We start from the raw sequence: 13,980 nt of genomic DNA on the forward strand, positions 1-13,980 counted from the left end.
CTGTTCTGCTAAACTAGCCTAGTGATGTACAAGAAATCACTGCAGGTCAAGTGCAATTATTAGTTCAAAATCCGCACCGCTGTCCAACAATGTTAGAACCGGGGGTCCTAAGTTGGCAGAGGTAAGTACCTTAGACCAAGTAGGGACCCTTGCTTCTAGTCAGGGTGAAGGAATGACCCTCTGAGATAACCCCTGCTCACCCTCTAGGTAGCATGGCGCGAGCAGTCTAGGCTAAACAGAGGCAATGTGGATAACATTTGCACTTAACACAACAGTAATCCCCAATCCACCACAAACTGAGACCACACAGGTAAGTATCTTTTATAAAAATATATAACTTTATCTAGTTTCAGCAATGTAAATAAGGCAGTTGCACGATAATCACTTGGTTATAAAAATGATGCACTTAATCTTAATGGTGGTACGTAGTTTCAGGAAGTTCTCATGTAAAACAAATGTCTCAAGTCTCCTTAATCAGCAGGTAAAAAAAATATTGCCACTGATTTATAATTAATTTGCTCTCAAAACGAGCAGTCAGAGCAGTGCCAATACTAAGTTATCCAAAACCAGCCTTCGCAGTCACTGAGCCCCCCAAGCGCGGCAAGCGCGCCTCACCAGGTATCCTTGGGACTCCTTTTCTGTTGTTCGGTGCTGCCTCGTGCGCCGGATGGCCTCAGGCGCCTCGCGCCTAGTAGAGCACACTTGCTCCTTGCCCCGGCCGGTCCCCTCCTGCTCTCCCGCCCGCTCTCGACAATCCAACGAGCGGCGGGGGATGCAGCACACCTCGGGGGACGACAGGCCCGGGGCGGGGAACACACGCGGACTCACTCCCTCGGCGAGGAAGGGTCAGGCAGCTGTTCCGGCTGTCGGCTCCTCGCTGGGGGTGACAAGATCACGGCTTCCTCGGCTGCTTGTAGGCTGCTCCAGGCTGCGGGCCAATCAGGTCGCGGCCCTCCGGTCGAGCCCCTTCAGTACCCGAAGTCAGCCAATGGCAGAGCGGCTCCCGGGACTCGGCTCTGATGATGCGGGCCGTCAACCAATGACTTTACGGCCTCGCGGATGACGCTACGCCGCACGGGCCAATCCCGTCGCGGCGTTACTGAGGGGGCTCGGCTCCCCCAGCCAATGGGAGCGCGGCGGCTTCGTTCTTCGCCGCTGCAGCTCCTACACGCGAGGCAATTCACGGAGGGTGTTTCTGGCCCCGGACCGCTACGGTGATTTGGCGGCAAGATTCCTTTGGGGCCGTGGATCGCGGCAGAATGTCTCTTTTGCCAGCCAATCAACAGGGGGGGATCCTAGTCACAGGAACACACCACGGTCTCTCCTCGCCCCCTGAATCTGTGCCGATGAGCACAGCGATCGCTCCACACAGCTGGCAATTAGGACACACGTGTTGGGGCCGATCACCACACGATCTTGCCGCAGTTTTTGGCAAAGCTTCAGGAACCTTTAGCCCTGGGTTCCAAGCAGGAGGCCAGCTCTTCTCAGGCCCTTGGAGATTCAGTTCAGGAGACACAGCACACAGCAAAGTCTCTCGTAGTTTCAAGCAGGCAGGGTCACAGCACACAGCAAAGTCCCTTTCTCCTCCTCAGCTCCCAGTTAGACAGCAGAACAGGTCAGCCCTTAGAGCACACAGCAAGGCAATCTTTCTTTAGTTCTCCAGCCGTCCTCCTTCCAGCCGAGGTTCCTTCTTGCTTGTAGAATTTCAGAATCTAACTCTCTGTAGTCAGGGGTCCTTTCCTTATACCCCTCAAAGTCTTTGAAGTCCTTTGAAGTCTTTGTGCAAGCAGCCCTGAGTCCAGCCTAAACCAGTTCTGGGGGTTGCGGAGCACTGAGGTGTCTCTGGTTTTCTTCTTCCTGTCAGCTTCAGGGCCAGAGGTGTCAGTTGGCCGGCAGGAGGGAACTATCATGGTGGGCCAGGCAGGCACAGCCCAGCACTTATCAGGCCTTTCTTCCTCCCACCTCCCGGGCAGCAGATGTGCCCTTTCATCCCCGGGCTGGCTCCGACCCTCTCCTCCGGGGGCTCTGCAGCCCCCCTGTCACACCCAGGCCAGACAGGCATTCCACAAACCCAGGCACACAGAAAGGTTTAGACAAGAGAACAGCCACTTTCTAAAAGTGCTATTCTCCATTACAGGATTTAAAAACACCCTTCACTAAAAGATGTGTAATTAAATTCTGAGTTCAGGGATATCTTTCACTTATGTCCCATCTTGTTCCTATGGGAAGATAGGCTGGTATCACATGGGCCCAGCCTCCTCCATGTTACTCTATGGAGCAAGATAGCCTTACAGCAGTGAGCACATAAAATGGCTGCAGCCCACTACCAGAGCATGTGACCTGCACTAGTACATGCTCTACCTTATCCATACACTGCACCCTGCCCAGGGGGGTACCTTGAGCCTTCCATAGGGGTGACTGATGTGCACAGACAGGGAAGGGTTAGGCCCAGCCAGTGGAGACACTGGCTAGGGGGACAGGCAGTCTCTGACTGCACACAGGCCCTGCGATGGCAGGCCTGAGTCACCATTTTAAAGCTACTCATGTGGGTGGCGCAATCTGCCCTGCAGGCCCACTAGTAGCATTTGTCATCACCAGCCCTGGCACACACAGTGCCCCTTTACTAGGGACTTCATGGTGATAAAAATATGCCAATCAGGTATATTCAATCAATATGACAATTTACAGAGGGAGCACTTACACTCTGACACTGATCAGCAGTGGCAGAGTGTCCAAAGCATCTAAATCAGCAAAAACGAAATCCAGCACAGCATCAAAACACATGAGTCAGAGGCAAAAAGATGGGGGAAGAACCACGCCAAAAGGTGTCAGGTCTAACACATGTGAAATCATAACATTCATAACAGCACTCATAACTTCTCAAATGACATTATTTGTCACAACACAGTGCATAGCAGAGGGGGGTGTTATAGTTAGTGTTGTCTGGTTAGCAAACTGAAAACACTGTTTAACAAGGTCCGCTACTTATAATAATGTGAAGGTAGTGGATAATGTACAAATTGAAGTTATAACTATAACTTTAGAATTGTTAAACTTTGTGTGGTCTAAACTTGGTTTGTATAGGGTAAATATGTTTTCCTAACTATAACTAAGCTTCAATCTTTGATTTTTTCATTGAATATATTTTTAGAGCTTAAACACTGTAAATATTTGTCCAATTAAACTGCCGACAGTATAGGGCCGCATATATATAAACATATAAACACACCAATAACAAGAAACCATCAACATTTGAATTGCTACTTTCATCATGCCGAGAACTAAACCCTATATACCAGGGGTCTCCAACCTTTTCTGTAGTGAGAGCTAATTCTGCTCAAGGAAAGTCCTGCTGAGCTACTAGCATTTTCTATCATTGTAAAATGCTGATGATATGTATTAACATTACACTATGAACACCCTAAGCACAATTATCAGTAGTAACCACCCAAATATTCCCGGTGAAGTTATCAGCAGAATGCTAGGAAAACGTTTATCAATATTAAATGCTTGTAATCAAGTAAAATTCAAATCATCACATGCCACAAATGGTATTACCTCAGCAGTAAGTCTCCCCAACTCAAATTGAATTATCATTCAGCTAACAACTTTAAATGTGTTTTAGAATTGCAATATTTTGTCTTCATTAACATATTAGTTTTCGAAAATACACATATTTTTCTATCAAAATCCCTTTCCACTTTGAGAAATCAAACTCAATTTTCCAGAAGAAAAACCTTTTCTGAAAAAGCATAACTTTTTTCCTTTAAAAATCAAGCCAATTTTCATCGTTAGAAAATACACAGTCCCTAAACATCAGCTTTTTGTTTTCAGTGAGTACGGCCATGTAAAAATGCCTCTCATGGACAAATTATGATTCAAATACCCAGGTTTTGGAATCATAGGCCATGCTTCCTCATCATAACACAAGAATGCCTCTGTTATGCTAATAATGTCCACCGTTAAACCAGGGCTACCACTGTGCCACAGCTGGATGCCCAACATATATCAGTTATGGCCATTATTATGGGAGAAGCGGTTGCTACTCTTTCAGGAATGGCTAAAAGCAGGCCTGTCATGCTCTTAATATGTCAGTGATGGCAGCAAGTATGTAATTACTAGACTTGTATGCCCAAAATAGTCAAGGACGAAAATATTATGGCTATGGCATAATTATACCATGAATGGGCACAATTGCGTCAGAAATAATACTTTTATGATGGAAACCAGCATACATATTTGGCAGTCCTTGACACTAACAGTAGCTTTAAGGAATCAACACTCTTTATTTGGGAAGGACACAATGAAACACACCCACACAAAAATGATTGTGTTGCTTTTAATTTTCTCTTCCCCTGGATGCATACTCTCTTCTCCTCAGCGCTTTGGTTGACCATGCTCCCAACTAACACATTTTCACTCTAGATCTTGCAGTCAAACCCTTAGGTGGGTCAGCCCTGGTTACTGCTGCTACTATTCTTTGATGTTACACACAGCGCGAGTAATCGAGCAGGTTGGATAACATGGCCAATCTCCTTCTTAGGTAGATTTAAAGTGGATAAAGATGGTTCATGTGGCAGACCCATAGGCCAACGCTGCAGCTTCCACATGCTACAACACTGTCCGCATACTCAGCAAGACCTTCAAATGGACCCACCCCCCGAATCCAGGAAGACCGTCACCCATGCACTCTCACCAGCAGGCTGGACTATGGGAACGCCCTCTATGCCGGAATCAACAAATCTCGACTTCACAAACTTCAGACTGTCCAGAATGTTGCAGCCAGACTCATCCTCAGCATCCCACGACAAGACCACATTACCCAGCATATAGAAGACCTCCACTGGCTCCCCGTTGAAAAAATAGTGACCTTAAAGCTGCTCACAAACACATTTAAAGCCCCCACAACCCCCGGACCCCAATACCTCAACAAAAGAATCGCCTTCTACACCCCCAAAAGAAACCTCTGCTCCGCTAACCAGGCCTTGGCCGAAATCCCCTGCATCCATAGAACCAGAACAGGAGGTACACCCATCACATGAAGCCCCACACTGAAAACATTCAGTAAGAGCCTCAAGACCTGGCTTTTCGAATGTCTTGAGCTGCCAAAATGCCCCCACACACTCCCTCAGCGCCTTGAGACCCTCACAGGTGAGTAGTGTGCTCTATAAATGCATGATTGACTGATTGATTGATTGATAGGCCACCACAGTGGGTGATTGAGAGTTATCAACAGGCCCTGCAATTGGTTTGGCTGTCTGTAACCTGACCGTCCTGACCTGGTCAGAACCGGTCGCTCCACTCGCTGCTTTGTGTGCCTTACTTGTGCCCCCGATCTCGCCTGCAATTGTGCCTGGTATCGTATGGATATTGTTTATTAACCTGTATTTGTGCCAGATTGTGACCCCGATCTCGCCTGCATTGTTTTGGTGCCATTTGTTGTGCTTCTTAACCCTCCTCGCTCCCTGCCGCAGCTCCCCCGCGGCCCCACCCCCGTTCCCTCCAGCAACCCGGACCTCGCCACCCCGCTCCCGCTCCCGCCTCCCAGCTGCTCCTCCCTCCCACTGGTAAACATAAGGGAAGTCCCGCGAGGTGAAGAGCTGTGACCGTCCTGACTTGGTCATAACCGGTCGCTCCACTCGCTCCTTGGTGTGCCTTACTTGTGCCCCCGATCTCGCCTGCAATTGTACCTGGTATCGTATCGATATTGTTTATTAACCTGTATTTGTGCCAGATTGTGCCCCCGATCTCGCCTGCATTGTTTTGGTGCCATTTGTTGTGCTTCTTAACCCTCCTCGCTCCCTGCCGCTGCTCCCCCGCGGCCCCACCCCTGTTCCCTCCAGCATCCCCGGACCTCGCCACCCCGCTCCCGCCTCCCAGCTGCTCCTCCCTCCCACTGGTAAACATAAGGGAAGTCCCGCGAGGTGAAGAGCTGTGACCGTCCTGACCTGGTCAGAACCGGTCGCTCCACTCGCTCCTTGGTGTGCCTTACTTGTGCCCCCGATCTCGCCTGCAATTGTGCCTGGTATCGTATCGATATTGTTTATTAACCTGTATTTGTGCCAGATTGTGCCCCCCGATCTCGCCTGCATTGTTTTGGTGCCATTTGTTGTGCTTCTTAACCCTCCCTGCTCCCTGCCGCTGCTCCCCCGCGGCCCCACCCCCGTTCCCTCCAGCATCCCCGGACCTCGCCACCCTGCTCCCGCCTCCCAGCTGCTCCTCCCTCCCACTGGTAAACATAAGGGAAGTCCCGCGAGGTGAAGAGCTGTGACCGTCCTGACCTGGTCAGAACCGGTCGCTCCACTCGCTCCTTGGTGTGCCTTACTTGTGCCCCCGATCTCGCCTGCAATTGTGCCTGATATCGTATCGATATTGTTTATTAACCTGTATTTGTGCCAGATTGTGCCCCCGATCTCGCCTGCATTGTTTTGGTGCCATTTGTTGTGCTTCTTAACCCTCCCCGCTCCCTGCCGCTGCTCCCCCGCGGCCCCACCCCCGTTCCCTCCAGCATCCCCGGACCTCGCCACCCCGCTCCCGCCTCCCAGCTGCTCCTCCCTCCCACTGGTAAACATAAGGGAAGTCCCGCGAGGTGAAGAGCTGTGACCGTCCTGACCTAGTCAGAACCGGTCGCTCCACTCGCTCCTTGGTGTGCCTTTCTTGTGCCCCCGATCTCGCCTGCAATTGTGCCTGGTATCGTATCGATATTGTTTATTAACCTGTATTTGTGCCAGATTGTGCCCCCGATCTCGCCTGCATTGTTTTGGTGCCATTTGTTGTGCTTCCTAACCCTCCCCGCTCCCTGCCGCTGCTCCCCCGCGGCCCCACCCCCGTTCCCTCCAGCATCCCCGGACCTCGCCACCCCGCTCCCGCCTCCCAGCTGCTCCTCCCTTGCTCCTCCACTCTCCACTTATGACAGAGTGGCAAACGCGCAGCGGGCGCGCCCTAAGCGTGCCGAAGGCGCGCCAAAGTTAAGCCCGTCTGCGCCCGTCCGTGCCTGGACCGCGTTCAGCGCTAGACCCCCTGACTCCCGCAGAGGCCATCCCTCCCGCAAAACATACGACTCCGCAACCCTCACTGCACTCAACACCGGCCGACTCCCCGATTGCCACCGAGCCGCCCCAGGACGCACCCATGGACCCTTCACCTGCCAAGCCTGCAAGTTCTGCTGCATCAGGACCCACACTACAACCGCACATGCCAAACAGAGCTCCAACAACAACCACCTGAAGTGCATCCTGCTCAACACCCGTTCGGTCCACAGACATGCCATTGAACTATGGAACCTACTCGCCACCATAACTCCGGATGTCGCCTTTCTCACGGAAACCTGGATGAACGCCTCATCAGCGCCCGACATCGCCATAGCCATCCCGGACGGATACAAGATCATCCGAAGGGACCGCATCAACCAAACAGGAGGAGGCATCGCAATCGTCCACAAGAACACCATCCGCATCTCGACCAGTTCCGACGACGCCCTCACAGGCACCGAACACCTTCACTTCCAGATACACACCGACCCTTAGACCACACTGAGAGGTACCCTCATTTACAGACCCCCAGGACCCCACACACAATTCAGCGAAGACATCACTGACTTTGTCAGCCCACACGCCCTCCCCTCCGTTGACTACATTCTCCTAGGGGACCTCAACTGCCACCTGGAGAATTACAACGACAACAACACCACCACCCTGCTGGACAACCTCGCCAATCTCGGACTCAAACAACTGGTGAACACCCCCACCCACTACGCCGGACACACGCTCGACCCAATCTTCTCCTCCAGCAAGCACATCTTCTTCAGCCACTCCACCGGACTCCACTGGACAGACCACAGCTGCGTCCACTTCAGCTTCAGAAAGAACACAACTCACCACTTCCCGCAACAGGTCCCCCGCAGAAGCTGGAACAAAATTACCGCCGACCAGCTCACCACTTCACTGAATCAAAACGCTCCTGCCAGATCAACGGACCCAAATGAAGCAGCCATCAATCTCGCACAGTGGATCACCCACTGTGCTGACGAGCTAGTACCCCTGAAAAACAATCCCAACAAGCCAGGAAGCAAAAAAGCCTCCTGGTTCAACGACGACCTCAAGAACTCCAAAAAGAACTGCCGCACCCTCGAGAAAGCCTGGCGAAGAAACCCAAACACAGACAACATGACCGCCCTCAAGAACGCCACCCGCAAACGCCACCAGCTGATCCGCACCACCAAGAAGTCAGCATTTAAGGATCGACTAGACAACAACGCCCACAACAGCAAGGAACTCTTCAGCATCGTCAAAGAGCTCACCAATCCCAGCGCCGGCAACAACGACATCACTCCCTCTCAAGACCTCTGCGACTCTCTCGCCTCGTTCTTTCACAGCAAGATCGCAGACATACACAACAGCTTCGGCAATCAGACCACTGCCCCTACCACTGAACCGAAACCCCCCACCGCCACCCTCCGCGCCTGGACCCCGATCAGCACCGAAGACACCATTCGCATGATGAACTCCATCCACTCCGGATCACCTACCGACCCATGCCCCCATCACATCTTCAACAAGGCCGACTCCGCCATCGCACCCCAACTCCGGGACATCATCAACTGCTCCTTCAACACCGCTACCTTCCCGGAGAGCTGGAAGCATGCCGAACTCAGCGCCCTTCTAAAGAAACCTTCAGCAGACCCCACCGAACTTAAGAACTACCGCCCCATCTCGCTCCTCCCATTCCCCGCCAAAGTCATAGAGAAGACCGTCAACAAGCAGCTCACCGCCTTCCTTGAGTCTAACGGTTCCCTCGACCCTTCACAGTCCGGCTTCCGAGCCAACCACAGCACCGAGACCACCCTCACCGCAGCCACAGACGACATCCGAACCCTACTCGACAACGGGGAAACAGCGGCCCTCATCCTCCTGGACCTCTCCGCAGCGTTCGACACGGTTTGCCACCGCACCCTAGTACAACGCCTCAGAAACGTCGGGATACAAGATAAGGCATTGGATTGGATCATCTCGTTCCTCGCCGGAAGAACCCAGAGAGGCCGCCTCCCCCCTTTCAGATCAGAGGCCACCGAAGTCATCTGCGGCGTACCACAAGGATCATCACTCAGCCCCACCCTCTTCAACATCTACATGAGCCCCCTCGCATCCATCGCACACCAACACAACCTAAACATCATCTCCTACGCGGACGACACTCAGCTAATCCTCTCCCTCACCAAAGACCCAACCACCGCCAGAATCAACCTACACGAAGGGATGAAAGAAGTAGCCGAGTGGATAAAGAACAGCGCACCCAAACCAACGGACCATGCTCGCAACCTGGGCTTCCTCCTAGAATCCTCCCTCTCGATGACCAGACAAGTCAACGCCGTCTCATCATCATGTTTTAACATCCTACGCATGCTCCGAAAGATCTTCAGATGGATCCCCATCGAAACAAGGAAGACGGTCACCCCAGCACTTGTCACCAGCCGACTGGACTACGGTAACACCCTCTACACCGGAACCACAGCCAAACTGCAGAAAAGACTTCAACGCATCCAGAACGCCTCCGCTCGACTCATCCTGGACATACCTCGACCAAGCCACATATCCGAACACCTGAGAGACCTTCACTGGCTCCCCGTCAGCAAGAGAATCACGTTCCGTCTCCTCACCCACGCACACAAGGCCCTCCACGACCTAGGACCCAAATACCTCAACAACCGCCTAACCTTTTACACTCCCACCCGCCAACTGCGATCATCCAATCAAACCCTCGCCACGATTCCACGCATCTGAAGAGCCACCATTGGAGGAAGATCCTTCTCCTACCTGGCGGCGAAGACCTGGAACTCCCTCCCCACCCACCTCCATCTTACCCAGGACCACCTCTCCTTTAGAAAACAACTCAAAACCTGGCTGTTCGATAAATAGCGAACCCCTCCCCCTTAAGCGCCTTGAGACCCTCTGGGTGAGTAGCGCGCTATACAAATTTCTGATTGGATTGGATTGGATTGTAACTCTTAAGGGTAGTGAAATGAGCAGTGCTGCCTTCTTTAATATACACAGACTCTCTGAGATTGGCTTGGTTTGGCTTCACCTCTAAGAGCTACTTTGAGGGTGCTGGTGAGCTACTAGTAGCTCCCGAGCTACTGGTTGGAGACCCCTGCTATATACCATGTAAAGAGTGAAACAACAACTCCCAGCATGCAAAGTGCCATTTAGTTATAACCCATGACTGGTCGTAGGTGGCCGTCATGAGAGGGTACTACCAGCAGGTTATAGATGTAGTCAGAGTGCTTCTTGCAATAAAAAAATAACCTGGCTTTGCAAAGCATCTGTGCAGATACCTAGGTGACTCCCAAACCGGTATGTACCCACCCAAAGATGGCACTCAGAACCAGGCACAGGAGGGTGGTAGACATACTCAGGTTGCCATATTTAGATGGCCTATTTTGGATGGGCCACTAGTGAAAGCAATCCATAGCCTCCTATTAAATCTGTGAAACCCAAGCATTGAAAGACCATCCTCTAAATGGTAATTAACATTAGGTGAGTGTACTGAAGCAGATACTCATCCACTGTCATGCTTTTGAGTTAGTACACTCAGACGTGTATTGGAAATACTTAATCCACTTCTGCCTTCTAAGCCTAAGGGTCCACCGCCTTCCATGGTCCTTGATCTGATGCTGATCTTTGACCACGTTCAGGGTCTGTCGACAGCTCACACTGTCTTCCTTTTACGCATTATAGTATTTCTCTAAACACATCTGTTTCATGTTTCCACTGGCATAACAAAACTTGAGGAGCCCCCCTGTAAGGTACGTGAAGGGTCCCCCTCCGTACTCATTAAGGAGCTCTCTGGGCAGAGTACTGTGCTGAGGGAGCCCCCTGGAACTTGGGGCCCACGCCCCGCAGGGGCTGTGGGGGCCTGTGTTACTCCACTGCATGCTTCCACCTTCATCTCAATTTACTGTTATCCAGATACTCACCTACTTCTCCCTGGCAAACATCTGTCCGTGTCTTTCCACAAACAATAAACTGAGGGTTACTGGTGATTTCCTGTGAAAGAAGAAAAGTCGAAGTGTCAACAATGTAGCATCCTTCATAGCTTGGGTACCTGTCAATGATTACGCCACACACAGACCTTAGTATTACACATCTTTATTCGTCTGCGTGTAACTGCAAACTCAACATTCTGAACCAGCCTTTATTGCGTTCCCCTCTAACACATATGTCACAGCCCTACGGAGTCCATCAGGAGTCAAAAGGGCTCCGTCATTGCTAACTCGCAAGACACTACATCTACCCCTCTGTTAAACAAAATTGTTTAATTTTTACAAAACACACACACATATACGCACACATGCAATTAAATCTCTATCTCTTTAATCAATCTTTTTGGTGTTTTAATTGTTCAACCTGATCTGGTCATGGGAAACTGGAAACTGTCACTATCAATGTGCAGGATCTGCGTCGATGGTGTAGAGCGAAGAGCAGTCCCTGATACTTTAGAACCAGTCTCTTTCAACATGTAGATCTGATGAACGATGAGTTAAATGCTGAAAATTAGAAGAGTCTCTGGTAATAGACTTCCCAGGGTGCTGGGAAGTCGCCATGTGTCCTTTGGTAGATAGACACCACTTAAAAAGGTTCTGCATTCAATGCATCCAATGGAGCATAAGATTTACTTTTCTGCATTTGGTGTGCAACCATCTTAAAGATGAAGTTCTTCGCATGTAGTCTTATGTCAGCATATGCTTTAATCTTTTGTTTATGAATCAAGTCCTTCTCACGAGGTGCATCCTAGTCTTTCTCTCACTGATGGATCCATTGAGGCAACTTGGTTGTCATTGCTCTCCCAAACATCGATGTCGTAGGACTTTCACCTGTGGTCGAGTGAGGTGTTGAATGATAAGCTGTTAGAGTAGAGTTTAACACAGTTTTTAAATCAAGCCTCAGAAGAGTAGCACGCTTCACTGCTTTCCTTAGTGTACTCATAAAGTGCTCAACCATCTAGTTGACCTGCGGCCACAGAGGTGTGCTCTTCTGATGCTTTATATTTAGATGATCTAAGAAATCTCAGAACTCTAGACTGGTGAAAGTCGGACCATTGTCAGATTTCACTATGGCTGGAACAACCCATGTCGCCAAGATGCCATCTAGTCTCTCAAAAACAAATTCGTGAGTGGTAGATGAAAGATCTTCAATCGATAGGAATCGCGAATATTTGTCCACATTCACCATCAGTTGATGTCCATAGTCAAATGTACTGAAAAAGTCAATGGCTACTCTCTCCCGCGCATGCTTTGAGAGTTCTGACATGTTTAAGGTGTGTTGAGTAACTTTTGTGGAAAGGCAGTTGCATAGATGACAGGCCTTTAATTCCTGTCCAACCCTCTCATTGTGATAAGGAAACCAGACTTGGTTGCGGAGAGCTCGTTTTGTGGCAATGATTCCACAATGGCTTTTGTGGGCCAGTTCAATTACTTTCTGTTACAGATTCTCTTGAATCACAATTCTCAACCCTCGGAGTACAACTCCTTCCTGAGTTGTGGACAGTTCATCTTTGACATTTTTGTATGTTTGATATTCACCATCGCCAGTGAAGAGTCGAGTGTGTTGGTTCCATGACTGGTATGCAATTATCTTTCAACTGTAGCATGTCACTATCATGGCTCGTGGGAATGATAATCTGGGCTAACTAAATGGCAGATGGTGTGTTTGATTTTACAATGAAACTGATGTAAAATTCAGACATCTGCAATGGATTACTGTGACTCTGTATAGGTGCTCTGAAAAAGTAGTCAGCAGGGTTCCATGCAAGAGGCACAATGTTATTATTGTACTGTTGGATCTAGTCCTCACTGTTCATTGCGAGGAGGCATCTTGACCTTTGGATTGCCAAATATAGTCAGTAAAGCTTGATTATCAGTTACCCGCGTGAAAGGCTTTCTGTACAGGAATACATGGAAATGTTCACAAGCCCATACCATGGCTAAACCATGGCTAAACTTTCTTTATCAGGTTGAGAATAAGCACATTCTGTTTGGGACAAATTTCTACTTGCATGCGCCACAATTTGCCTTCAAGCATTTGTGTGTACATTCTGTGATCAAGGATAGCGCCTAACCTGACTTATCCAGCGTCAACAACCACTTCTGTGTGAAGCTTGTAATTGAAGTCTGCCATTTCAGTAGCATTCCCAACGGCTTTGTTGGATTTTCTTAAAACGTTTCTCACATTCATGTGACCAATGAAATGAAACATTCTTTTTCATCAGTCTCTCAATGGAGCATTTACAGTGGCCAAGTCTCAAAATATCTGTAAGAGTAACTGGCTATGCCAAGAAATGAACACACCATAGAAACATCCTGTGGAGGATCAGCATTTGACAGCGCTTGTACTTTAGCAAGGTGGGGTGTCATGCCCTCATCAGAAAAGATTTGGCCTAAGCATTTTAGCTTTCTCTTTTAGAACTCACACTTTTCTGCATTCAAAGTCAAACCTGCATCAGTAAGTAAACAACATACTTGTGTGACAGCTGTATCGTGCTCTTTTTGGGTAGCTCCAAAAACCAATAGGTCATCCCTATAATTGAACGCATTCATGAAAGGATGTATGATGAAAACGTTCTGCAGCCAATGACACACCAAAACGTTGGTCCCGATCATGACTTTGGCCGTCCTCCTACAGAGCACCATGCCAGCGCTCCGCGGGAGGACCGCCAAAGGCAGATCATGGGACCGCAGCAGTACGTTGCTGCACCGGAATGAATGCACCACATTTTGTGTCTGGCCGGGTCCTGGGCATTAGGTTCTCTGTGGCCAATAGTTGCCGGGGGAGGGGCGATGGGTGTCTCTTCCACATTTAGTGTCTGGGCAGGACCCAGGAAATGAGGTCCCCGGGGTCAATATTGGCCAGGGGAGTAGGGCTGCATGCTCCCCTCCCCCCTTTAAATATGACGTGGGTGCCCTGGGTGGGCTCCAGGGCACTAACT

General features: G+C 49.9%; 1 protein-coding gene across 1 annotated transcript in view; it reads right to left on the reverse strand.

Annotated features, from left to right (window-relative positions):
* The window catches only part of LOC144762256 (calpain-1 catalytic subunit-like), an 879,063-nt gene that overhangs the window by 630,101 nt on the left and 234,982 nt on the right, over positions 1-13,980 (reverse strand). The window contains exon 2 of the mRNA XM_078647399.1: positions 10,973-11,042. Coding sequence (XP_078503525.1) covers positions 10,973-11,042 — 70 coding nt within the window. The remainder of the gene's footprint in view (positions 1-10,972; positions 11,043-13,980) is intronic.

Source organism: Lissotriton helveticus, chromosome 6 (assembly GCF_964261635.1).
Source record: "Lissotriton helveticus chromosome 6, aLisHel1.1, whole genome shotgun sequence".
NCBI classification, from domain to species: domain Eukaryota; kingdom Metazoa; phylum Chordata; class Amphibia; order Caudata; family Salamandridae; genus Lissotriton; species Lissotriton helveticus.